The sequence below is a fragment of the Orycteropus afer genome, unplaced genomic scaffold (assembly GCF_000298275.1).
Source record: "Orycteropus afer afer isolate SDZICR_OR568_19922 unplaced genomic scaffold, OryAfe1.0 scaffold00330, whole genome shotgun sequence".
Classification (NCBI taxonomy): Eukaryota; Metazoa; Chordata; class Mammalia; order Tubulidentata; family Orycteropodidae; genus Orycteropus; species Orycteropus afer.
The window spans coordinates 3,913,619-3,939,478 of NW_006921917.1; the positions used below are offsets into that span (position 1 = coordinate 3,913,619).

At 58.0% G+C, this 25,860-nt stretch overlaps 2 protein-coding genes across 2 annotated transcripts; one reads left to right on the forward strand and one right to left on the reverse strand.

The window, feature by feature from the left end:
• Positions 1–2,827: 2,827 nt before the first annotated feature.
• MINK1 (misshapen like kinase 1) lies at positions 2,828–19,446 on the forward strand. The gene is made up of 30 exons (XM_007952336.2): positions 2,828–2,887; positions 4,643–4,699; positions 4,792–4,917; positions 6,937–7,047; positions 7,504–7,594; positions 8,073–8,203; positions 8,548–8,602; positions 8,703–8,781; positions 9,018–9,193; positions 9,674–9,743; positions 10,114–10,324; positions 11,902–12,036; positions 12,769–12,978; positions 13,191–13,364; positions 13,690–13,950; positions 14,410–14,495; positions 14,890–15,002; positions 15,223–15,311; positions 15,643–15,806; positions 16,202–16,307; positions 16,389–16,526; positions 16,762–16,870; positions 17,270–17,437; positions 17,546–17,689; positions 17,888–18,022; positions 18,183–18,283; positions 18,365–18,514; positions 18,591–18,750; positions 18,850–18,989; positions 19,363–19,446. The coding sequence occupies exons 2-30, from the start codon at positions 4,685–4,687 to the stop codon at positions 19,444–19,446; spliced, it is 3,732 nt and encodes a 1,243-aa protein (XP_007950527.2). The 5' UTR covers positions 2,828–2,887; positions 4,643–4,684.
• A 1,297-nt stretch (positions 19,447–20,743) lies between these two features.
• Positions 20,744–25,090, reverse strand: CHRNE (cholinergic receptor nicotinic epsilon subunit). The gene is made up of 12 exons (XM_007952362.1): positions 25,045–25,090; positions 24,683–24,825; positions 24,509–24,553; positions 24,293–24,402; positions 23,997–24,152; positions 23,644–23,744; positions 23,061–23,261; positions 22,869–22,983; positions 21,435–21,549; positions 21,176–21,362; positions 20,986–21,092; positions 20,744–20,899 (listed from the first exon to the last, which is right to left on the reverse strand). Exons 1-12 carry the CDS (start codon positions 25,088–25,090, stop codon positions 20,744–20,746), a joined length of 1,482 nt encoding a protein of 493 aa, XP_007950553.1.
• Positions 25,091–25,860: the final 770 nt, after the last annotated feature.

Here is a 25,860-nt window from a genome sequence, read left to right on the forward strand (position 1 = left end):
CTCTTTGATAAGCAGTAGGAGCCCTGCCGGTTCTGGGGCAGAGGAGTAAATTAGGAAAGGCCTGTTTTAGGAAGATTAAATCTGGCAGCAGCAGCAGAAGGCGCTGCGGTGGGGCAGGAAGGAGAGGGGATTGGTCTGGGCTAACTTCAGAAATTGAGAGGAGGAGACACATCAGGGAATTTTGAAGAGAGAAATGACAGGACTGGGTGACTGTGCTGTGAGAAGGAGGGAGGCAGCAGGAAGCGGTGCTGTGACTGGCGGGAGAGAGACTTGACCCCTAGAGGCTCTTCTGTGGCAAATGCTAGGGACCTGAACGGACATGTGTCACGTGTTGTCTCCGTTTAATTCTCAGAGTAACCCTTAGAAACAGGCGTGGCTGTTCTTGTCTTACAGACAGGCTTGAAACCACACAATCAGCGTTTGAGCCCAGTGGATCTGACATTGAAGGTTGTCCTTTAACCCTCAGTGCCTCAGTGTGGGAAGGAATTAAAATCACAAAATTCAGTTGATTTGTGCTGATTTGATGGGGGTGTATCATTCTGACTCTAACAGGCCCATGGTATTTTCTTTCTTAGATTAAAAATAAACCCAAACCAAATCCACTGCCATCGAGTCGATTCTGACTCATCGTGACCCCCATTGGGTTTCCAAGGTGGTAAATCTTTATGGAAGTAGATTGCCCCATCTTTTTTCCGTGGAGTAGCTGATGGGTTCGAACCGCCAGCCTTCTGGTTAGCAGTCAAATGCCTTAGGTACTGTGTCACCGGAGCTTTCTTTGATGTTGTTGTTGTTGTTATGTACTGTGGAGTCAGACCTGACTCATAGTGACCCCTCCTTGGGTTTCCGAGGCAGTATCACCACAGAAGTAGATTGCCCAACCTTCCTTCTGAGTAGTGGCTGGTGGGTTTGAACCACCAGCCTTCTGGTTAGCAGTCAGGTGCCTTAGGCACTATGATTAGGGGCTTCCAAAAAATCATGACCATTTCCCCTTTTTCTTGTCTCCTTCCATCCTAGGAAGAAGTGAAGTTAGGTGCAAGAAGGGACTTTCTAATAGTCAGAGTTTGGAGGCCCAAGGATCCATGAGCAATTCTTTTGGGGAAATCTGGAGAGAGCCGTGCTGGGCATCTAAGACTAGAAGTGCAGGTCGACGAGATAACTTCTTCCAGGGTCTTTGCGGCAACATCTCTCTTTCGTGTGAGGCCTGCAGTTGCTTAGACCTGTTCAAATTTCTTAGCAGCTTCAGCTGAAGCTAAACAATCAGGCATAAAACCAAGTGGCTCTTGGTTTGGTCAGCCTGTCCCTGTCAAAGCCCTGGGAGGAAACCTCTCTCTTTCCAGTCACTCCTTCCTCAGAGCAGGAAGAGGAGGCGGCAGGCCCGCTGTGGGGACTCCAGCTGGGACCTGGGATATTCTTTTAAACAGCTGTGTGCCAGCCCCAGGCAAGGTGCTGGGCTTAACGCTGGTGAGCAAGGAGGACTCCATCCCTTTCCTCAGGGAATTTATAGTCAAGTAAATCCACACTTGCAGGGCGCCGTGACACAGGCTTTGATGGGGAAGTACCGGGAGCCAGGGTCCATTTCTTGTCCTCCAGTTCCCTTCTCAGAGAGTGAACAGACAGTACACCACAAAGGTGTTCTTAAAAAGCCTCATGCTGTCATCTCCCTGGTCTCCAACAGGCCCAAATCATCTCGCACGTCTTCAGTGGGTGAAGGGTTGTGTCTCTATTTCTGGAAATCCTTTACTGGTTTTTAAAATCAGGAATAGAAGAGTTTTAGATGATGCACTTCCAGGATTATCAGTGCAGAGGCCCCTGTGTTACCTGGAGAGTTAATCTCCTAAGTGATGGCCTCCCTTCCTGCCTCCTCTCTCTGTCCCTGGAGTCACGGGGAGGGGCTGTTGTGCTGGAGTGGCAGGAGCATCGCCCAGCGGGATCTTTCCCTTTGCTTGCAGCTCCAACTCCCAACTTCTCTCCCTCTCTCTCTTAAAAAAAAGAAAAAAAAAAGGATCTGCCAGGAGGGTGTGGGTGGCCTCCTGGCAGCAGCTGTGTTGCTCCAAGGCCAGGCCTGCCAGCTCCTGGCCCAGCAGGAGGACGAGCCTCTTTGCAGGCTTTGTTCAAGGCTCCGGTCCTTCTCCTCCTGGCACTGCTTGGCGCAGGGAAGCAAGAACAGGGAAGTTCTCCTTCCCAGCCTGCCCCCCCCCCCCCAGGGCCTTTCTCACTGTCACCTGCTCACTCTCTCCCTGGCGGTCCCTTCTACTGCCCCCAAACACCACTGAGCCGGAAGTTCTCAGACTCAGTAAGACTGGGCAGGGGGAAAGGGAGAAAAGGATGGCAGCTCTCAAAGCCCTGCTCCCTGCGAGCTCTCCTTACAACTGCTTTTTTTAAAAAAAGTAATAATCAGGATAATTAACTTTCATTGAGCACATGCTCTGTGCCAAGCATTGTCTTAAGCATTTTATGGGCATTACCTCATTTATAATTTACACTAGCCCTAGAGGTAGGTAAACTCTGGGAACCCATTTTACAGATGAGGACACAGATTCCCAGAGCTCATCACTGGTTTGAAATAGGGAACGTGTCTCTGAGAAGCAGGGTAGGCTCTGACTTCAGTTTTCTCACAGTTCTTCCAACTTGCCCCATCAAACAATGATGCTGTAACTCAGGAAACAGCAACTGGTCACCAGCGTTTCCTTCTGCAAGCCCTACAGTAAGAGTATTCACTCTTTGTCCTAATTGAACACCTCTTCACCCTCCTCCCGTGAGCTACATAATCCTTTCTTAAAGTCCTGACGCCTAATTCTGCCTCCTTTCCCCTCCCTCCTAGGACCCTGCTGGAATCTTTGAGCTGGTGGAGGTGGTTGGCAATGGGACCTATGGACAGGTGTATAAGGTGAGACTTGAAATGGGACCTCCACATCCTTTGGGCCCTGTTTCAAGAGGAATCATGAAAGGAGTGGGCCCCAGGTCTGGAGACTGGAGAGGAAGGAGGCTTATGGCCAATTACAGGCGTTGGGGACTCTGGGAGAGGAAAGGGAGAGAAGAGAACAAAGGTAACAAGGAAAAGAAGCAGCAAGAAGTGGAGTGTTTAGAACTTGTCCTGGGCGCAGCAGGACTGGGTGGGGCTGGGTGGGGTGTGGGACGGGCAAGCTGCATGCAGCCTGGAGTTGTGGGGAGGGAGTGGGACAGGTATGTATGTGTCAGCACTAGGGCCAAAGGTATGGGTTTGGCTCCTCTCAAAATCACAGGGAGACCCAGGACTTGGAGCTGGGGGGACCTAGTGGGTGATCCTCTGTAGAGAGAGGTGGCTTTCATGAGCCCCCACAGACAGCCTGCAGCAGAGCTGGAGGCACGGGTCCCCCTTCTGTTGTGGAGACTCCTCCTCCTCACAGAAATGGCAAAGCCATTTGCCTGGCCAGCCCCTCCTATGGCCCAGCTTCCGGTCACACTGGATGGGGAGGTGTCTGCAGCAGGGAGGGGTATTCAGGGTGAGGCTGGAGCTGGAGGAACTGCTGCCAGTGCACACCTGCTGCTTCATCTCCAGACAAGACAGCGGATGTGTTCCCAGGTCTCCTCTCATTTCTGGGGACTGGGTCCCTAGGACCACCTGTATTTCTCTTACCTTTCTTCTCTTGTAAGCTTTGGAGAAACAGGCACACGTCCTACCCCCATGTCTGCCAAGTTGTTGCCATGGAAATAGGAGCTCTGCATTCTGCTGCCTCTCTGGGCTTGGGGTCTTGATGGCTGCTGAAGATAAAAATACTCCACAGACTGGCAATGCCCATGTCCGTCCCCGTGAGGGGCTGCCTCCTGACCTGCTCCTCTCCAGGAAACCTTGGCCTGTCCCTTCCAAGCTTTAGATGGCTCCTAGGAAGGAGAGGAGGGGAATGCAGGAACATGCTGTGGAAGGGAAAGTTTCTTCCGATTAGGACTTAGGATGGGGACATTGGCACCTGTCAGTCAGTCCCTCTGTGTTTCCCCAAGTTCCCTGAAGTCTCAGTTCTGTCTTTATTTTTTACTGTCAACCACAACAGAAAGCCTGGGACAGTGCTGGTTACGGGAGAGGCCTCCTGTCTACAAGGGAGTGGGTCAGGAAAGCACCAAGGCGTCTTGTGTAGAAGATGAGAGAGGGAAAAGCCCCTCCCTCCTACACTCCTTCCCTAGCCAGCTGCCACCAGCCTCCGTTTTCAGATGGAGAAAGTACCTTTTTCTTTTTGCTCTTAACTTTCACATTATTTTAAGTCAAAGCCAGAGAGGCTGTAGCAGAGCATACGTGTTTCTCTCTCTCTCGGTTTTTTGTGGGTATGTGTGTGTGAGAGGAGACCCTTGACCTACACGGTGCACGTAGCTTGGATGTCTGAGCTACGTGGTTTTCCCATTAGTCAGAGGGGCTCGAGAGCATTCTCCTTCCTGTCTACCCCTATGACCCGCATGCAAGTCGAGGTGTCTGGCCACGATGAGGGACACTTGCTCACACAGAAGTTAGGGCCTCTCTCTGAATCACCCTCAGCTGTTCTTCTCTCTGAGCACAGGATTTATAGTCACGTAAATCCACACTTACAGGGCGCCGTGACACAGGTTTGATGGGGAAGTACGGGGAGCCAGGGTCCATTTCTTGTTCCTTCCTTCCTGACTTTCTGTCTGGCAGGGTCGGCACGTCAAGACTGGGCAGCTGGCTGCCATCAAGGTCATGGATGTCACAGAGGTAGGGAGTGGAGCTTGGGTGGGGGTGGGGGGTCGGGACCCTCAAGAGGGGAGCGGGGGGATCTCAGGTCTCCCCTCTTCCCATTCACTTAGGATGAGGAGGAAGAGATCAAACAGGAGATCAACATGTTGAAAAAATATTCTCACCACCGCAACATCGCCACCTACTATGGGGCCTTCATCAAGAAGAGTCCCCCGGGAAACGATGACCAGCTCTGGGTGAGAACGCCTTCTCCCTGCCCGCCAGCCCCTGCCACACTTCCTGTCTCCAGGCTGTCCCTTTGGGGTTTAGTGTCAGCACCCAAAGTCTCTTCTTGTCCTCCCCACCTCACTATAAACATCCAGAGGGACCTTGTGGCTCATCCACACACTCCAGTCCCTACACACGGTACAGAGCCTCGTCCTCCGAGTTGGGGTAACAGTGGCTCTAGTGTTGCCCCATAGCGTCATATTGTCTGGCAGGCATCTAATAAATAGTGGACAGTATTAAGCCTGGTAAGGGCCAGAAGAGACCACAGGAGAAGTTAGTCTCTCAGTTCTCCTGCCTTTGAGCGCAGCTCCTGGGAAAGCAATAGAGCCAAAGTATTTGTGGGAGGCAACAGGACTTGGACTCCTGCCGGCAGTGCACACGCTCCTCTGGTGACTATTCTCACCAGAGCCTATGTAGCTCTTCTGTGCTACCCCCAAATTTTCTCCGGGCCTAGAGCTTTCTCAAGAATCCTGCCCCTCCCTTGCTTGGGCACTGGTGCCGACTGATTGTCGCAGCGACACCTGGAGGAGAGAGAAGCAGGGGACGTGGCAGTGGCTGTGGGCATCTCTGCCTCAGCAGCCAGCCAGACAGCAAGCACTTACTCAGCAACTTCTGTGTACCCCCCACAGATGTGAACCATAGTCCCTGCCTCCAGGGCACTCATGGCGCAAACACACGTGCCCAAAGAGGCATGTGTGCCCACGCATGCAGAGTAGCACCTCAGGTCGGTATTCGTGCCAGATGTGTGTAATGGAAATCATTGAGGACTGGAGGCTAGGCACGAGGCCAGGTGCCTTTCCGGCCCTGGTGGCACAGTCCTCCCCTGTGTCCCTGGGCACTGCTGTCGAAGGACTGGCCCACTCGGCGTGTGCAAATTACTTGTATTGCATGTGCAGATATGTGTGTCATCCCATCCAGTAAGATAAGGCTTTTAGAAAGTGTCTCGTGAAGTCACTCGGGCAGGCATCCTGATTCCCAGGGGGAGTGGTGGAAGCCAGCTCTGTTTGAGCTCTGCCTCAGTTTCCATGGCTCTTCCCTGGAGGTGCTGGCGGGAGCTCTCCTCCTGCTCCTGGCTGGTCACTGGCTTTGTTTGGGGAGTTTCTCTCAGAGTCTGACCAGGTTGCCTCCTGTGGCAATCTGACCCCATGTACTGTCTTTATCTCTAGCAAAACTGGACAATGGCTGACTCTTAAACGCTTTTTTGCCTCTGGGCCATGGATTAGCGCACTTTTTCTGTGACGGGCCAGACAGTAACTATCTTAGGCTTTGGTGGCCACACAATCTCTATCGCCACTACCGAATTCTCCCCTTGTACCATGAAAGCAGCTGTAGCCAAGCATAGAAAAGAATGAACGTGGCTGTATCCCCCCACGATTTTAGAAGACTAAAATTTGAGTTTCATGTATCACAAAATACTATTCTTCTTCTTCTTCTTTTTTTTTTATTTATTTTTAAACACTTCTTAGCTCACTGGTTGGACAAGGACAGGCTTTTGGTTAGAGTTTGCTAAGCCCTGCTTCGTTCTTAACCGTTGTGGGATAAGATCATTGAGGACTAGAGGCTGGGCCGGGCGCCCTCTTCGCGACGTGCCCGACACAGTCCTCCCCTCCGTCCACTGTGCTCTGCTTTGGAGGGACTGGCCCAGACTTGGCGTGTGCATATTACTTGTATTGCATATGCAGAACAAGTCTGATGGAAGCATTGGGCCCTTCCCCGAGGAACATACACGCACCACGTAATTTTGCCGACAGTGTCGGGTTCTTTGGACTCCTACTAGACCCAGACTACGCTCCCTAGCCCTGCTCTCACCGCGTCCTTCCTACTGCATTCCCTTCCCCTTCTCTCCCAATCTCAGGGTCGTGCGTGGCCTTTGGGAGGTGGTCGTGGGGCCCCAAGGCCTCTGGTCCTCTTCCAGGGGCTCTAGCAGGGGAAGGGAGAGGCCTTGCCTGACTGACGCTTCTCCTTTCGATGCTTTCCCGGGGCCACAGCTGGTGATGGAGTTCTGTGGTGCTGGCTCCGTGACCGACCTGGTGAAGAACACGAAAGGGAACGCCCTGAAGGAGGACTGCATTGCCTACATCTGCAGGGAGATTCTCAGGGTGAGCTGCGGGCCCTCCCCTCCTGCTCCTGACACGCGTGCCCAGGGCACTGGCCTGTGCGGCCCTGGCCAGAGCCTGTGCCTGGACAGAGAGCCGCCCCGGCACTGAGAGCAGCTGTGCCTGAGTCCTCTTTGGGGAGAAGCTGGCCTGGTGGGTCCCCAGCCTTGGGGAAGAGTCTTAGGCTATTGGAGGAAATGAGCCCCTCTGTTCCCAAGCCCTGCCCCTCCTCCACCCGTACCCTGCAACTCCCGGTACCGCTGGCGGTCAGCACTCCAAGGAAGCTCCCCTGGAAGAGCTCAGCCTGCGCCTGGGCTCCTGGGTGGAGAGGGCCTGCTCCTTCAGCCCAGCCCTGTCCACACTGGCCTGTACCTTTCTCTCCCCCAGCTCCCCTCCATCCCCTCGCTCGCTCTCTCCCCTCCAACACCAAGGCTAATTCTCCCCACTCTACTGTCCCAGGGTCTGGCCCACCTCCACGCCCACAAGGTGATCCATCGAGACATCAAGGGGCAGAATGTGCTGCTGACAGAGAATGCCGAGGTCAAGCTAGGTGCGCTGGTTCCTTCTAAGGCAGATGGGCCCTCTTACCTCCAGGATAGAGAATGGGAGGCCCCCTCTTCCCTCTGGTGGCTCAAGTCCCACTCCCTGTGTACTGGGGAGAATTGTTCCCTCTCCTTCCCCTTCCCCTCCCCTGGGATGCCCTGCCTTCTGCTGAAAATCGCTTGGGGAAGCTTCTTACCTGTCAGCTTACTCTGTGTCAGGCCCTGCGCAGGCTCCTCTGGGGAGACGAGGTATTAGGACCCCTGCTGCCTGGCATGCTGTCCGTTGATCCTTTCACCTTGTTTGCCCCCAAGACGCAGGAGGACTAGGCAAAGCTCTTGAGGATGGATGCTGGTGGGATGGAAGAGGGGTCTGGGGAGTGTCTGGGCAGAGCAAGGGCTCAGGTCCACGGGGCACCCGTGTACAGGACTGTGAGGCAAGGGCAGCGGGCCTGACTCCATTCTGACCCCTCCCTGATGTCTTCACAGTGGATTTTGGGGTGAGTGCTCAGTTGGACCGCACCGTGGGCAGACGGAACACTTTCATTGGGACTCCTTATTGGATGGCCCCGGAAGTCATCGCCTGTGACGAGAACCCTGACGCCACCTATGATTACAGGGTATGAAGTAGAAAGTAGGGCACGTGGGGGCAGCCAAGGCCAGGAAATGAGGTGGGAATGACGGGTGGATTGAACTTGCTGGGGGCTTGAGCAGGCTGGGGAACAAAGTGAAGGTGTAATGACATGTTAACAGTGGAGGGTGGTTAGGAGACGTTTCATGGCAAGGAAAAGTATGGATGGGAAGAGTGGCTGTGTTGGAAGACAGTGCGAGCTTGGAGGAGAGGGGCCTCAGGAAGGGGTGTGAAGCAGGAAATAGTCTTGAAGCGGCAGGTGTTGGTGGGTAGAGAGATGACTGGGCAGAGCTGTCAGGGACATTCCCGTCCCTCCTCCTCTCCCCTCCACAGAGTGACATCTGGTCCCTAGGAATCACAGCCATTGAGATGGCAGAGGGAGCCCCGCGTGAGTGCCGAGCCCGCCGAGGCTGGGATGGGAAGGAAGGGGGTCGGGCCGTGGGACGTAATGTTGGAGAGGGGACTGATGGGCCTCCCCTGTGCCTTAGCTCTGTGTGACATGCACCCCATGCGAGCCCTCTTCCTCATCCCTCGGAACCCTCCACCCAGGCTCAAGTCCAAGAAATGGTAGGTCTGTGGGAGTGAAGGTCTCTGGGCAGTGCCACTCCCCTCCCTTCAGGCGTGGATTTGCGCCCTGGCACTGCAACTAGTGGGCCTGGGGTCTGGTGTTGGTGTATGGGAAGGGGATTTCTTGAGAAGACAGGAGGGCGGTCAAGGGGCTTTGGGATGAAGGATCTACACTCCTCCTTCTGTAGCCCCCCTTCTGAGGGGACCCTCCCAGTGTGAACCACCACCGTTTCCAGGTCCAAGAAGTTCATTGACTTCATTGACACGTGTCTTATCAAGACTTACCTGAGCCGCCCACCAACAGAGCAGCTGCTAAAATTTCCCTTCATCCGTGACCAGCCCACAGAGCGGCAGGTCCGCATCCAGCTCAAGGACCACATCGATCGATCCCGGAAGAAGCGGGGCGAGAAGGGTCAGTGGGCACAGAGGGAGGTGGCAGGCCTCCAGCTCCTGCCCTTCTCCCCCAGCCCTGCGTCCACCTGCCTGCCCTCGTGCACCCCTCTCAGGCCTCAGCTCTTCTTGTCCAAGGAGACCTCCTTCCTCAAAGCCAGAGGGTTTTTCCTTCTTTTATGATTCACTTCAAGTCAGCTGTCCAAATGAAGGTCGCCCTATTTATTCCTACAAAAACTTGGTAGGAACACATGCATATAGGTGTCAGTGCATACGCGTTCCACCACGTCCCGCCTGCCGTAAGCTCTTGTCCCGATCTCCATGCGGGCACAACCCTGAGACCCACTGTCACCCCATTGCTCTAAGGAGGGGGGCAGGGACCTCCCTAGAGATGCTTGTCATCCAGACAGACTGTATCGGTTATCCCCATCCAAGGTCTCCCTAGCCCAGGGTGGGGTCTGGGGCACTGGGTGAAAAAACAGCAGTGATCTCCCGCCTGCAGAGGAGACCGAGTATGAGTACAGCGGCAGTGAAGAGGAAGATGACAGCCATGGAGAGGAAGGAGAGCCAAGGTGGGCTTGGCAGGGGGAGGGGGGGGGGACAATAGTGTTCCCTATCTTTGGGGACTTGCCATCTGGGAGTAGTGGCACAAAGTGGTAGCAATTCATTTAAGCTGAACCCCGGAGTGCTAAAGAAAAATGGAATGAATGAATGAACAAGGAGGTGGGAGAGGGTGATTCAGGGCTACAGGCAGGGGCTGGGATAGGACAGGAGGTTGGGGACAAGACTGGGCAGAGGAGAGGGCAAAAAGCAAGGACCGGGGTGTGCCGGGGGCAGGCTCTCTGGTCCCGCTAAAGCAGCCCCTCCGGCAGGCTCCGCAGTGATGAGAGGGGGGCAGCAGCTTCTGACCTCTTTGTGGCTCCTTTGTTGCCCCCGACTCAGCTCCATCATGAATGTGCCTGGGGAGTCGACACTCCGCCGGGAGTTTCTCCGGCTCCAGCAGGAGAATAAGAGCAACTCGGAGGCTTTAAAGCAGCAGCAGCAGCTGCAGCAGCAGCAGCAGCGAGACCCCGAGGCGCACATCAAGCACCTCCTGCACCAGCGGCAGCGGCGCATCGAGGAGCAGAAGGAGGAGCGCAGGCGCGTCGAGGAGGTGGGGCTGCCCCCAGAGTCCCAGGCCAGGGCCTGGCTGGCAGGCCTGGTCGCATTCCCTGGGTCCGTCGCGGTGGCAGGGGCAGCAGGGGACCTGAGACTGGGCCTCTTCTTTCAAGGTTTATAGAAAGGCTCCGTCCTGCATTGTTAGAGGTCACAGACACGTTGGTCCCCTGTCCACGCCCGGGTAGGCGATGTGCCTTCAGCGTATCAGATGGACTTCAGAAAGCCATCCCTGCTGACACGGGCTTACCCAGCTCCATTGACTCCCATCTCAGGTGGCCGGGTGCCACACAGACACCTCAGGGCGCCCGGCCACCAGCTCCACCAGGCAGCAGTCTGGTCGGAAAGACCCTTCTAGAGACCCTCCTCTAACTTTTGGTTAGTTTGGCTGACATTTGCTTTCAAGTACAGTCTTGCCAATTTGGACTAATTTGAGGTGGATGGAAATTCTTTTTAATGACTAGCCAGTTCTTTTTAAATAACGGCATTTAAAATAAATAAGTACGGCTTTTAACTTTCAGATGGCAGAGTAACTGTCGTGTCCTGGAGAGACGTGCCGGATGGCTCATTGTAGAGCTCGGCACAGGGAAGGGTCTGCAAGTGTTGGGGCCCTTGGGGCTCGTGCTTTCTCTCTTTTTTTAAAATGGACTCTTGGTCAGAAGGATTGTGGCAGTAAAGTGCAACCTGGGCTACTCAACGTTTGCCAAGGAGTTGACCCCAAGTCCCTCTTTTTTTCAAAACTCACTACCATCAAGTCTGTTTTGACTCATAGTGACCCCTCCTTGGATTTCTGAGGTGGTAGCTCTATGGAAATAGATTGCCCAGTCTGCCTTCTGAGGAGTGGCTGGTAGGTTTGAACGGCCAGCCTTCTGGTTGGCAGTCACATGCCTTAGGCACTAGCCACCAGAGCTCCCGGTTGCTTTTCTGGGCATGGTCACCTGGTGCTCTCTTGTGGCCAAAGGTTATTACTACAGCCCACTCTGTGGACTTCAAGGAAAGGTTGATTTGAAAGGCCAGGAAAGTGTGTGTAGGTTTATTGATGTTAGCTCTTGCTTGCTCTGTGTGTTTGATGGGGGAGTGGAGGGTGGGGGTACTATCTAATTCAGCCCTTTCCAAGGACTTCTCTGGGTTCCATGCCATGAAATTGCTTCTGACTCACGGTAACCCCGTGTGTGTTGGAGAACTGTACCTCGTTGGGTTTTCAGTGGCTGTTTTTTTCTGGAGTGGGGAGTTGATCACCAGGTCTTTTCTTCTGAGCCACCTCTGAGGGGACTCAGTCTGCCACCCTTTTGGTTGGCAGCCGGACACTTAAATGTCCCAGGGACTCCATTACACCTTAGATAAGCAGTTTTCAAACCCATCCCCCGTGAGCCCTTGTGTAAGAGTAGGTAGGTTTGTGAAAAGTCAAAGCCATTTTGTGTTACCACTACCCTTAACGAGAATGGCAAGCTGTCCTCGCTGTTGTAGAGAATGCCTTTGTAGGAGGTACCAGGGTGTAGACCAGGGGCGGCCCTCGGTGCTGGGCTCGGCTTTGGACGGTCTTTACAGCCGCATCTCATCTCTCGCCGCGCACAGCAACAGCGGCGGGAGCGCGAGCAGCGTAAGCTGCAGGAGAAGGAGCAGCAGCGGCGGCTGGAGGACATGCAGGCCCTGCGGCGGGAGGAGGAGCGGCGGCGGGAGGAGGAGCGGCGGCAGGCCGAGCGCGAGCAGGTACCCGCCCCCCCGCACACACGGCACACGCCCCCCGCGCCTGCTGCCTGCCTCCCCTGCTCCCCAGCACCCTCCCTTCTTTCCCTGCCCCTAGATTCCTGTCTTTTCCAGCTTCACTTTCTCTCTGTTTTCTCCTACCCTTGCAACCCCAACCCTGGCTCCCTGCCCTCCTCCTGTCTCTGTGCCTCCATTCCCCATCTTGGGACCCCCGCCCGACTCCTCCCCACACCTTCCCTCATGGCTCCCCACCCTGGCTCCGTCCTCATTTCCTGACCTGTGCTGCACGGCCCTCATCCCGTCCTTGTCCTCGCTGTTACTCTCCCCGCCTCCCCTCCTCATCCTCACCCTGCTGACCCTTCTCTTCCCCCAACTTCTTCGCCGCCGCTGCCCCTCCTCTGCCTCTTCCTCTTCCCCTGCCCTTTGCCCCCACCCCACCCCCAGGAATATATCCGTCACAGGCTAGAGGAGGAGCAGCGACAGCTCGAGATCCTTCAGCAACAGCTGCTCCAGGAACAGGCCCTGCTGCTGGTAACGGGGTCCCTCAGCTTCCTCGGGAAGATGCTCTCCAGAGCGCCTCTGCTGGAAGGGATGGGGACACTTCAGGGGACGGGAGTCACCCAGACTCAGGGGCAAGCATCCGCTCTCCAGGCAGTTGGAGAAAAGAACGGGCACGCCTGCTGTGACTCCCCGGCCACACCCTGCTGAGCCCCCTCTCCCTGCCCTTGGCCCCAGGAATACAAGCGCAAGCAGCTGGAGGAGCAGCGGCAGTCGGAGCGGCTTCAGCGGCAGCTGCAGCAGGAGCACGCCTACCTCAAGTCCCTGCAGCAGCAGCAGCAGAAACAGCAGCAGCCGCAGCCGCAGATCCTGCCGGGGGACAGGAAGCCCCTGTACCATTACGGTCGGGGCATCAATCCCGCCGACAAGCCAGCCTGGGCCCGAGAGGTACGCGCTGCCTCCCAAGATGCCACTCTCCTAGTCTCACTGCCTGAGGCCTGAGCCTTCACAAGAAGCCGTTGCTTCACAGATCGGTCCCCAAGAAGGGGAAAAGAGACTCCCAGCATGGGCTGTAGGCCAAGCAGTCAGGGCAGGTGCCAGCCTCAGTTACGAGAGCAGGGAGGCCAGAGCTGACCTGCTCGGCACCTTTTGCATCACAGGTGGAAGAGAGAACGAGGATGAACAAGCAACAGAACTCTCCCTTGGCCAAGACCAAGCCAAGCAGTGCAGGGCCTGAGCCACCCGTCCCCCAGGCCTCCCCAGGGCCCCCAGGACCCCTTTCCCAGACTCCTCCTATGCAGAGGCCGGTGGAGCCCCAGGAGGGACCTCACAAGGTGAGTCTGTCTCCATTCCTGTCTTAATGCACAGACACAGCCCCCCCCCCGGGCACAGGTGCACATGCATGCACACACGCTCACTCAGCTCTTAGCCAGGAGTCACGAGCCTCAGGACACACAGACGGTGCCCTGGTGGCTGTTGCACGTGTTTGTTCCTGTGCCTTAGCTGTCCTTGGGCTCCAGGAGCTCCTTGTCCCTCGATGGATAATTGCAAGTCAGAAGGCATTCCTTGCTTGCTCCTACCTCCCAGGCCCAAGCCCCTGCTCTGGGTGGGGATGTGCCACAGAGTGGGTTGCCCGACCTCCCTGGTCTCTCCCTGCAGAGCCTGGTGGCACACCGGGTCCCACTGAAGCCATACGCAGCACCTGTACCCCGATCCCAGTCCCTGCAGGACCAGCCCACTCGAAACCTGGCTGCCTTCCCCGCCTCCCATGACCCCGACCCTGCCATCCCTACACCCACGGCCACGCCCAGCGCCCGAGGAGCTGTCATCCGCCAGAACTCAGATCCCACCTCTGAAGCGCCTGGCCCTAGCCCAAACCCCCCAGCCTGGGTCCGGCCGGATAATGAGGCTCCCCCCAAGGTAAGGCCAGTCCCTTGGAAGAGGGGAAAGCAGAAAAGTAGTAAGGGAAAGAGGAGGAGGGGAGGAGGGGCGGGCTCGGGGAACAGGCATCATGGAGATGGGGCTTGGGGTTGGAAGGGAAGGGAAAGAGAAGGCATCTGCCAAGGCCTCATACTGGAAAGGTCAATAACCTAGTTGGTAGGTGGGTACTACATGTGTCATGCTGATCCTCATTGAGGCAGGGAGTGGGAAAATGCCCAGGATGTTTGGGGAGCCCCAGTGAGCAAATGTTCTGGGCTAGAACCCCAGTTCTGCCATTTCCTGTCTTCCTAGCCCTGGGCAGGTCACTGACTTCTCTAACCTTCTCAGTGAGTTTATTCATAAGGACTGGGGGAACACCTTTCAGGGTTGCCGTGAGGCTTAATGTCTGGGAAGTGCCCAACACAGTGCCAGTAGTACCAGGTTGACTTCCTTCCTCAGGTGCCTCAGAGGACCTCGTCTATTGCCACTGCCCTTAACACCAGTGGGGCCGGGGGATCCCGGCCAGCACAGGCTATCCGTGCCAGGTAACCCCTGGATGCAGTTGGGTGGCAGCCTAGGGGGCGGGAGGGTATGGGGAGCTCCCTAGCTTACCCGCTTAGGGGTGGGAAGCCCCAACCCAGTCACCTTAGCCCCGTCCGTGCCCTGCCCCCGGGCCCCCCTGTGCTCCCTCCACAGACCTCGCAGCAACTCCGCCTGGCAAATCTACCTGCAAAGGCGGGCCGAGCGGGGGGCCCCCAAGCCTCCAGGGGCCCCTGCTCAACCCCCTGGCCCGCCCAACGCCTGTAGGTAATGGAGTTGTTCCCACTCACTGCCACCCCTCACTTCTGCCACCTGCTTCTCCCTGGTGATGACCCCCTCTGTGGCAGCTCGGCACTCGGGGATGGGGAGCTCCTCCTGACCCCGCCCCTGCCCCCACAGTAACCCTGACCTCAGGAGGAGCGACCCCGGCTGGGAGCGCTCCGACAGCGTCCTCCCGGCCTCCCGCGGGCACCTCCCCCAGGCCGGCTCACTGGAGCGGAACCGTGTGGGTGGTGAGTGAGCCCAGGAGGGCCTTCATGTTGGGGACTGGACACAGGCTTCATGGCTTCTGCCTGTGGCGGACTTGGGGCTGAGAGTCTCGGAGCAGAGGTGTGGACCTGGGCGGGCACATGACGTGGCACTGCACTTGGGCTCAGGGCCATGGGTCAGCCCAGGGCCGACTTCACCCCTTCAGGTATCAGTGACACTTGTCTTCTCTCCTTGCTTTCCCAGCCTCCTCCAAACTGGACAGCTCCCCAGTGCTCTCCCCTGGGAGCAAAGCCAAGCCTGATGACCACCGCTCCCGGCCTGGCCGGCCCGCAGTGAGTCATCAGGGCAGGCATGGCCCCGCCTCATCCCGATGTGGGGCTTAGGGGCAGAATGTGGAGCTGGGTGTCAGGGGTGGGCAGACATTAATCTGGGTGAGGGAAGGACTGGGGGCAGTGGGCTGCCATTTCTCACATTACTAACCTCTCTTAACCTCTCTCCTGCCTCCTCTTGGCTGCCTTTCTCCCCCTGCGGCCCCTCCCAGAGCTATAAACGAGCGATTGGTGAGGTTAGTGCCAGGGGCCCTGAGGGGCCCTGCCTGCCGAGCCGCTCCTGTCCCCTGTCCTGAGCTGCACCGCCGCCTCCCTCACACATCGCCTCCTGCAGGACTTCGTGCTCCTAAAGGAGCGGACCCTGGACGAGTTTCCTCGACCTCCCAAGAAGGCCATGGACTACTCATCGTCCAGCGAGGAGGTGGAGAGCAGCGAAGAGGACGAGGAGGAGGGCGACGGCGAGCCATCCGAGGGCAGCAGGGACACCCCTGGAGCCCGGTATGGTCCGGTACAACAGGCGTGGGCAGAGGAAGGATGTCGGGGACAGGAGGGGCAGGTCTGAAGCAGGAAGTACCCCTTCCCAGAGTAGAGAACCCTGGCCTCACTGCTGGCCTGGCCGTGCTGGAAGGACTGTTTGTAGAGAACGGGGTGAGGGTGCCGTGTGCTTTCGCACCATCACATCACTGTGTCGGGGGAGGCCCTCCTCAGGTGCGTCTGTGCCTCTTGCAGCCAACCTTCCCTAAGTGCCAAGCACAGGGCAGTTCACGGGGTGGACCCAAGGCCGCTCAGTGGGGGCTGAGTATGGTTCCTTTTGAGGAGAGCTGGATCTAGCCGTCACCTGCAGCCTGTGCCTTTATGTGGCTGGTACCTCATGACCTTCCTTTCTCCCACAGCAGCGATGGGGACACAGACAGTGTCAGCACCATGGTGGTCCATGATGTTGAAGAGATAACTGGGAACCAGACCCCATTCGGGGGAGGGACCATGGTGGTCCAGCGGGTGAGTGGCCCTCCCTGCTCTCCCTAATGCCTGCTGTGCCCCCTTGGCTCCAACCCTGACCCCTCCCCTCTGTTCCTTTAGACCCCTGAGGAGGAGCGAAGCCTGCTGCACACTGACAGCAGCGGTTACACAAACTTGCCCGACGTGGTTCAGCCCAGCCACTCGCCCACTGAGAACAGCAAAGGCCAGAGCCCCCCATCGAAGGATGGTGGCAGCGATGTAAGTGGGCGTGGAGGCAGATCCGTGGGGGAGACTGGCAAGGGCAGAGCACTGGCAGTGAGCAGGGGACCTGGGAGGATGTGCCAGGGAGGCACTGCATGGGCGGGGCAGGGTGCATATGACCTGGTTGGACCAGGGTTTCCCAGCGTGGGCCCTGGGCCTGGGAATCAAAGCAGGGTGGGGCCCCAGGTTGGGTCTGCCTGGGTGCCTCACTGCTGCCCTCCCTCCCTCATAGTACCAGTCTCGTGGGCTAGTAAAGGCCCCTGGCAAGAGCTCGTTCACAATGTTCGTGGATCTGGGGATCTACCAGCCTGGCGGCAATGGAGATACCATCCCCATCACAGGTGAGGGCAGAGCACAGGTCTACAGGGCAGCAGTCTGGAGGGGCAGCCCAGGGCTGGTGATGACACGGCTTCAGAAATACCACCACAGCCCCCTTCTTGGGCCTCAGCCCCTGCCCTGGCACAGAGGCAAGGAAGGCTTGGGAGACTTCTTTAATGAAAGAGGACGTTCACTCAGGGGGGTGGGGGGCCCTGGTCAGAAGTCCAAAAGTGATGAACGGCCGAGCTCAGACTCAAATCCTTCAGCGTCCTGCCCGGTCCTCTGTCCGTCCCTTTGTTTGCCATTCTTTTCCCTTTCTTCTGAACATTGAGAGGTCAAGTCTGGTGGAGCGGGATGGGGCCACAAGGGGCAGGGCTGAGGGAGTCGCAGCCCAGTCTTCTTTCCTCTCCTCTCCTCGGCAGCCCTAGTGGGTGGAGAGGGAAGTCGGCTCGATCAGCTGCAGTATGACGTGAGGAAGGGCTCTGTGGTCAATGTGAACCCCACCAATACCCGGGCCCACAGTGAGACTCCTGAAATTCGGAAGTACAAGAAGCGATTCAATTCCGAGATCCTCTGTGCGGCCCTTTGGGGTAAGCCAGGGCTGGGAGGGAAACGGGGGCTTCTGGTGTGGCTCCTGGGCTCCCAGTCAAGTGAGGGCCTGGCTCTGCCTCTGATCTGCCCAAGGGCTGCTATTGCAGGAGTCAACCTGCTGGTGGGCACGGAGAACGGGCTGATGTTGCTGGACCGCAGTGGGCAGGGCAAGGTGTACGGGCTCATCGGGCGGCGGCGCTTCCAGCAGATGGATGTGCTGGAAGGGCTCAACCTGCTCATCACCATCTCAGGTCTGTGCGCGGAGTGGGCGGTGGGCAGCCGGCGGCCGGGCGCAGCCCTTGCTCTCTGTCCCCTCCTGGGAGGAGGGCAAGCGGCTGGGAGCCTGGGTCACACTCTCTCACCCTTGTGGGGCTCAGCAGGAAAAGGATGGTGGGGAGCAGAGCCCGGGCCTCAGTGAGGAAGGACGTGTGTGTGTGTCCATCCCGCAGGGAAAAGGAACAAACTGCGGGTGTATTACCTGTCGTGGCTCCGGAACAAGATTCTACACAATGACCCAGAAGTGGAGAAGAAGCAGGGCTGGACCACTGTGGGGGACATGGAGGGCTGCGGGCACTACCGTGTCGGTGAGGGTTGAACCACGGTGGGCGGAGTACATGGCTTATGGGTAGAAAGAAACCAGGAAGGACTGGGTTTTGTGGCTAAGAGAGACTTGGGGACCTGGGTCTGAGGGGAGTAGTGACAAACTGAGGGGTAGCCTGCATCCCTGCTGTTTCCTGCCTTCAGTGAAATATGAACGTATCAAGTTCCTGGTCATTGCCCTGAAGAGCTCCGTGGAGGTGTATGCCTGGGCGCCCAAACCCTACCACAAATTCATGGCCTTCAAGGTAAAGCCAGTCTCAGTCCCCCAGCACTGCTCTGCATGTGGCTCCCACCTTTCTGCATCTGAGCCCGTGTCTCCCCCACAGTCCTTTGCCGACCTTCCACACCGCCCTCTGCTGGTTGACCTGACAGTGGAAGAGGGCCAGCGGCTCAAGGTCATCTATGGCTCCAGTGCTGGCTTCCACGCGGTGGATGTTGACTCGGGGAACAGCTATGACATCTACATCCCTGTACATGTACGTGCAGCTGGAGGGAGGGGTGGCAACGGGTCTGGGACCAGACCCAGGAACCAGAGCATCTTCTCCTCCCCAGATCCAGAGCCAGATCACGCCTCATGCCATCATCTTCCTCCCCAACACCGACGGCATGGAGATGTTGTTGTGCTACGAAGATGAGGGCGTGTACGTCAACACGTACGGGCGCATCATCAAGGATGTGGTGCTGCAGTGGGGAGAGATGCCCACCTCTGTGGGTGAGTGAGGTGCCCACCCTCTGAGCAACATGCCCCCAAGTGGCCTGGGAGTGGGCCTGGGCCAGCCCCCTCACTCTCCCTCAACTGTTCTTCCCCTAGCCTACATCTGCTCCAACCAGATAATGGGCTGGGGTGAGAAAGCCATTGAAATCCGCTCGGTAGAGACCGGCCACCTGGATGGGGTCTTCATGCACAAACGCGCCCAGAGGCTCAAGTTCCTGTGTGAGCGGAATGACAAGGTGGGAGGCTCCTCCTCTGTGGGGCCCTGGCTCCTACTCTGGGCTAGCTGGACCAACTCGCATGACCCAGGCCCCTGTGGTGTCTTCCTGAAAGGGGGGCCTCTGGGAGCAGAGCACAGCATGCAGTTATAGCCGCCCCTCTCTCCCACGCTGGTGCCACACCCCCCCCAGATCCTCCACCTGGTCCCTGTACCTGTCCTCTCCAAACTCTCCTGCCGTTCAGCAAGGAGGGGTGCACTCCAGGAATCTGCAGGGTCTCTCTTTTGCTCTCGCTTACAGATAACATTCATTCTCTTTTTCCCGCTCCTAGTTGCTTGAGAGAACACTCCCACCCCCCAAGCCCCTAGTGATCTCTTTTTCTACTCCATTCCAGGTATTTTTTGCCTCAGTTCGCTCTGGGGGCAGCAGCCAAGTTTACTTCATGACTCTGAACCGTAATTGCATCATGAACTGGTGATGGGCCCTGGGCTGGGGCTGCCCCATGCTGGACCCAGCTCTCCCCGCAACAGCCAGACTTCCCAGGCCGCCCCTCTTCCCCCTCCCTGGGCTTTTGCTTTTACTGGTTTGATTCACTGGAGCCTGCTGGGAACGTGACCTCTGACCCCTGATGCTTTTGTGATCACGTGACCATCCTCTCCCCCAACATACTCTCCCCCCAAAAGCTGTGCCTGTCCCAACTTCTGGAGAGAGGCACAGCTTCCCCGTACCAGGCGCTGAGTGGGCCCAGCCCCCCCCCCCCCCCTTGAGAGAGCGCTTGGGCTCAGACCCCTTCCCACTGCTGCTGACTGGGCAGGGCCCCGGGCCTCTTCATTTGCACGTCAGGGGAGCCGGCTCCCCCCTTGAATGTACCAGACCCTGGGGGGGGGTGTCACTGGGCCCTAGGTTTTAAGAGGGGGGGTCACCAGCCACTCCAGGCAGGGGCAGGGACCATTTCCTCATTTTCTGAAAGCACTTTAATGATTCCCCTCCCCTGAAGCCCCAGGGAATGGAGGGGGGACGCCCGCCAGCCAAAACATTCCTCCTTTTCCACCCTCCATCTCCTCTTCTAACCTCTGCCTTTCCCTGGTGGCAGGAGGGAGCAGGGAGCTCTCACCCAAAACCCCCTTGCTTGCATCTGTATATAGTGTGAGCAGCAAGTAGCCCCTTCCCCACCCCACCCCTCCTCAATGTAGTGGCCTTGGATATCCCGTTTGTTAATAAAGACAATTCAACCAGCTCCCACCATTTCTGGCCTGTTTTATTCCGCTTTGTGTCATCATGCTGATACTAGCTGCGGAGAGCCAGTGGGGTTGGAATATGGGGGGGGGGCAGGGTGGGTAGAATCTGTGTTTTATGAGTGGGTGTGGGGTGAGCAGCCTTAACCCTGAGCCATATGGGAACCAGTACTGGGTCATGCCCTCTGTAGCTACGGCCAGATCAGTGAGGAGTAAGGCTCCAGCAGCCCTGTGGTCTAGGGGTCTCTACTGCTGAGCTGTCACATGGAAAAATACAGCTTAAAGAGGCCAGAGGGTTGAGGGGCTGGGGTCTGAGAAAAGCTGGGAAGTTGCCAAGGCTAAACTGGGCATGAGCCTTGCCCTCCTCCTGACCCCTCCACAGAGACGTGCCCTGCGCATGTGGGAACACAGAGAACTCAACACAGGCTCATTGTCAGCAGTAGGAAATGATAACAGCAGCTGGCAGTAACTTGTTTTTTTAAAAATCTAGTTTCTCCTGGAGAAGAGCAGGAAGGCTGAAGGCAACAGGCAGTGATGAGCTCAGGTCTCTGTGCACGGTGGGAAGGGCAGGGTGGGCACCCGGTTGAGGAAGCCCCCCAGGAAGATGAAGCCGGAGCCCAAGCTGAAGAGCACCAGTGCAGCCCAGAAGCAGACGCCGTCCAGGGCCTTCCCCATGCGCACCCAGTCGGACACCTCCTGAGGAGAGCACGGGCGTGGGAAGTCACGAAAGGGCTGCTGCCCCAGCCAGGGCCACAGGACGGGGGCCTCGTACAGTGCCCCACCTCGCCAGTGGCCTCCTGCTCTCGTGTGTTCTCAGCCACGAAGTTCACAGCATCCACACAGCAACGGACCTCGGGGGCGGCGGCGGCCAGGCTTTGGCAGAGTGCAGCTGGTGGGAGACACCCGAATGGGGTACTGGGCACCTCCCCGCGGTAGGCGCTCCCCCTTGGCCGCCGGGGCCAGTTCGCTCACCAGTCCAGGTCCCGTGACGGTGACGCTGCCCCTCAAACACGAGCTCACTGCGCGGCTTTTTTAGAATCAGCTCCTCTGCGCGCAGCAGGATGCCCACAGAAGACGCCCGCCTCGGTGGCGAGGCTGCCCGCGGAGCTTCGGGAGGCGGCCCCGAGCCCGAGAGGCGCGGCAGCAGTTCCAGTAAAACCTGGGGTGGGGCCCGGGCGGGGATGAGGGTACAGCCTCACCTCGCACCCCGGGCGGCCTGCTCAGCACTTACATGGCGCAGACGCGGGGACATGGCGTGAGTAGTGGGCGTCCGCAGTGACACGTTGAGCACGATGACGCAGTTCATGACGATGAGCGTGGCAACGACCATGACGAAAATCAGGTACCTGAGGAGCCCGGAAGGCATGGGGTCAGAGCCTCCCCGCTCGCCTCCGGGCCACAGCGCGCTGCTCGTCCTCTGACCTCACAAACGTTCTTCTCAACACACAGGGTGGAGCTGCGCCCCCCTAGCGGGGCCCTCTCTGCGAGGCCAGACCTTTCCCCCTGCAGGCCTCCCCCTCCCACCAGAGGCCGCTATGAAGGGGAACCCCAGCTCCCTGGACACCCTGCTGTGGGTCTACCATTTCCACAGCTCTACCGAGGTGAGGCTATGCCAACGGCCCCGCCCAGGGGTGACACTTAGCGATCCCTCTGGAAAGTCTCCAGAGCGGCCCCCACCCCCACCCCCGTGTCCCGTGCCCCGGGACCCTATGACTCCACTGTCCCTGCGCCTTCTCCAGGTGGCCCTCCAGCCCCCGCTTCTGTCTTCTCTGGAACTCTCTCTGACTGCGGCCCATGAGTATCTGGAGCAGAGATTTGGAGAGCTCAAGTTCCTGGACCTGCGGGAGCCGCAAAGGCCGCCCATCCCGGAGCCCACTCTGGGGCTGGTGCTAAGAGAAGCCGCGGCCAGCATCTTGAGTTTCGGGGCCACCTTATTGGAGGTGGGACGCTGAGGGGCTGAGGAGGAGCCGAAGGGGGGATACAGCAGCGGAGAGTCGGCACTTCTGCACCCCCACTAACCCATGCACCCTCATTGCAGATCTCAGCCCTGTGGCTGCAGCGGGAGGCGCGGCGACTACACGCCGGCGACGGCAGCCCAGGCCCAGCCTCCGACGCCGGAGATCCCGGTCGAGCGCTGGCCCGTGTCGCCCAGGTCGCGGGGCAGGGGGCTCGACAAGCGGGGGCTGCAGCTGGTGCGAGCACCCGACTCCTCCTTCAGGGCGCATGGCTATGCCTGTCTGGACGGGGTCTTCAGGGGTCAGCCTCATTCCTGCAACAGTGGCAACGCCAGCTGGGCCTCGGACCCCCAGAGGAACCGGTGAGTGAGCGATGGGACCGGGTTGGGGGCCCAAGGCGGCGGGGATGGAGAGACACTGAACTGGACTGTCTCCCAACAGAGCTGCCTAGGAGACCTCAAGGTGGCGTCCAGCAGCAGCGCAGAGGGCGCGGGAGCGGATGTGTCACCATTCGCCCAGCCCCGGCCCACGCGCAAATAAATAAAGACCTGGAGGGGACAAGCCGGCCCGGACTTCCAGAGCCTTTTGCCTTTTGCCCCGCCCCTTCCTGGACTGCCTCCCTCTTGGCTCCGCCCCATGTTCGCCTAGCTCCTCCCTTCACATTGGCCACGCCCTCACGGGGTCACGGCTAAGGCCCAGTCTGCACTCACCTGCCCAGCAGGGGCACGCTCAAAGACGTCTCTGGGATTTTCTGGGCAATCAGGAACAGGAAGACGGTCTGGGCGAGCAGGACGTTGATGGAGACAGTGCATTTCTGGCCGCCGGCTGGAGGTGACGCCCGGTGAGAGCGGGCTGTGCTCTCTGGGAGCAACCCCTGGCTTGGGGTTGGGGCGACTTCTTACCCTGTGCAGGCAGGAAGTAGGCGAGCAGCACTAGGCCCGAGATGAGCACGCAAGGCACGATGATGTTAATGATGTAGAAGAGCGGCTTCCGGCGAATGATGAGCGTGTAGATGACATCGGTGTCCCCTGGGCCGCCAGCTGAGCCTCCGTCGTGGCGGCGGATCACCCCCGGGCAGAAGTCTATGGCCCACTCGCCGTTCTCTGCACAGGGAGGCAGTCAGCTAGCTCTGGGGGTGGGTACCCTGTTGTCCCCCCTCCAGCCCCACATCTGACCCGGGAAGCCGAGGAGGAGGAGGAGGAGGAGGAGGAGGAGGAGGAGGAGGATGCAGCTGTCTCGACTAGTGTAAAATGGGCCGGCAGGGGGGCAATTCGGGCAGAAGAGGGTAGTAGGTGCGGTTATGGAAATCGAGCACACGAGAGGATGCCGGACCAGTCTGGCAATGAAGGACTTTGGCAAAGAGGCAAGCTAAAGCCCAGCTGCCAGAAGTCCCCACTATCAATAGTCTGGGGCAGTCCCACTCTGAAAGACCCCTCTCTGGCCCCCGTCGGGAAGCAGGTTTTTCGGAGCAGGAAGGGGCTTCACCCGTGTAGGCTTCAGTGTCTATCTCGATCTTGTTGATGGTCTCGCCAGCATCGTCCACGGCAAAGATGAACTGCACCTCTTGGGCACTGTACGCCTGAGAACTGCGGAGCCAGGGTCCAGCCCCGACCCAGGAAATTCGGACCGGAACCCTGCCTTGGCAGGGCGCCGGGGGATTGGACCTTGTCCCCTAATAAGCCTCCACGCCTTAACCCAGTCCCCGCCTTCGGGACTCTTATTTCCATCCCTGCTGCGAACCCAGCTCCCGTGGCCCCACCCACCGGCTTTTCACTCTGGCTCCGTCCCTGCTCCAGACCCCGCCCACAACTTCCGGGCCCCTTAGTAACTCTCCCCACCGGAACACAAGGGAGCAGTTCTGCCAGTCGAAGGGGAAGTAGGTGACCTCCACGGCGCAGGTGCTGCGGTAGATGGCTGGGGGCAACCAGGTCACCTGGCCGCCCTCCAGGACTAGCACGTTCGCTTCGTAGGCCACGCCAAACTGGCCGTCAATGCTGTGGGTCCAGAGAATCCAGCTTTTGCCCAAGTCTGCGCCACCCTCCTCCGCCTCCGAGCGCCTTCTGCTCCTACTGGGTCCAGCCCAGCCCCCAGGCCTCGGTTCCTTTCCAGGCCCGTCTTCAGGCCCAGTGCTCACTTGTTTTCCAGCACAATCTCTGGTAGCCACACGAGTTTTGAAGGGACCCGCAGCGTTTCTATGCCCCCGAAGTCCTCCTTGCTGTAGTTGAGTCGGTAATCATGCCAACCCTAAGGGTTGGGAGGATGGAAGGACCTGCCACCGTATGCCGCAAAGGAGTTTGGGACAAAGAGACCCCTGGGCAAGACCCCACCCTGTCCCCCAGCCCAGACTCACAATTCCAATCCAGACACTGGAAGTGAGGGTCTCCTCTTTCTCGTTCTGCAGAGGGGAGGTTGACATGGCAGTAGTGGGATTTCAGGGCCACACGGGTTTTGTGACAGCAGCGTTGGGACCAGAAGTGGGAATTCTGTCTCAGAGATGGGACTTAGTGGGGGCAAGAGGTCTTACCAGTGAAATGAGATTGGTCAGGGTGACCTTGAGGGTGATGGTGACAGTGTCTTCAGGCCTTCTCACCGGTCGGCTTCCTGGGTCATAGTTTTCGAAGAGATGATGATAAAGTCGCAACTCCTCATTCTTGCCCTCACTGCTGTCTGGGGACAGGGTTGAGAAGAGGGGGTAATGAGGATGAAGGGGCCGGAGGGTCTCTCCTCTCTGACCCTTTGGTCTCTGCTTGCTCAGTTTCTGTCCCTCCGTATTACACCTGTGGCCCAAATGGTCTCATTTTCTATCTTGCTGTCTTTGCTCGTTTCTTTTGTTGTATTTCCGTGTGTCCAAATGCAGCCCACCTTCCCCGAAGCTCCCGTCCGTACCCGAGAGCCTCAAGAGGAGCAGGACACAGAGCAGAGCTCCCGCCATCCTGTCGTCTGGAACTCGGGGTTATTCTGAGCTTCGCAAGCTGTGTGCGGTGAGGGGAGGAGGGTGTTATTTCCGGCCTGGGTTAGGGGACTGGCACCTACTACAGCACTGCTGCAGACAGGGACATCTTTCTTGGCTGCCTCCAGAGGCAGCTGCCCCATCCTGGGTTCCTCCCTCCCCTCTATCCCAGCATCCCTTGCCTGGTCTTCTGCCAGCTCCCTAACTGCAGACCTGAACCTCTCATGACTGGAGCAGCCATGCAGGTGGGCAGGTCCTGTAACAGCACTTGGAATACAAGCCTGGCAGTGGAACGGGGCAGAGACTCCACTTTCGACTGGTGCACTGGTGTCCTCTAAGTGGTCCTCTGTAGGTGACTGCCTGGTGAACACATCTGGGGACATGACACGCTCTCTGCTTCACATACCCGTGCAGAACCATGTTATCACCATCTGCAACCCAGCCAAGGTCACATTAATGAAGTTTCTACCAGCACAATCCCCCAGCAAGACTAAAACCAAAGCCCTTTGCTGTGGAGTTGATTCTAACTCACAGTGACCCTGAAGGAAAGGGTAGAACTGCCCCATAAGGGTTCCAAGGCTGTAATGTTTATGGAGGCAGATTGCCACATCCACCAAGGCTCCTTACAAGTCTCCCATAAGGACCTAGTAATGAGGCAGGCAAAGAACCCTGGTGGCGCAGTGGTTAAGCGCTCTGCTGCTAACTGAAACGTCAGTGATTTGAACCCACCAGCCACTCAGGAGAAAGACGTG

Excerpts from the sequence above, each read along its gene's own strand:
- CHRNE (XM_007952362.1), bottom strand. The coding sequence starts at position 25,090 with ATGGCGGGAGCTCTGCTCTGTGTCCTGCTCCTCTTGAGGCTCTCGG. Across the intron at positions 24,554-24,682 it reads TGACCAATCTCATTTCACTG|AACGAGAAAGAGGAGACCCT; the intron begins GTAAGACCTCTT and ends TCCCCTCTGCAG. Across the intron at positions 20,900-20,985 it reads AGCAGGAGGCCACTGGCGAG|GAGGTGTCCGACTGGGTGCG; the intron begins GTGGGGCACTGT and ends TGCTCTCCTCAG.
- MINK1 (XM_007952336.2), top strand. Across the intron at positions 4,918-6,936 it reads GAAACGATGACCAGCTCTGG|CTGGTGATGGAGTTCTGTGG; the intron begins GTGAGAACGCCT and ends CCGGGGCCACAG. Across the intron at positions 9,744-10,113 it reads GGAGAGGAAGGAGAGCCAAG|CTCCATCATGAATGTGCCTG; the intron begins GTGGGCTTGGCA and ends CCCCCGACTCAG.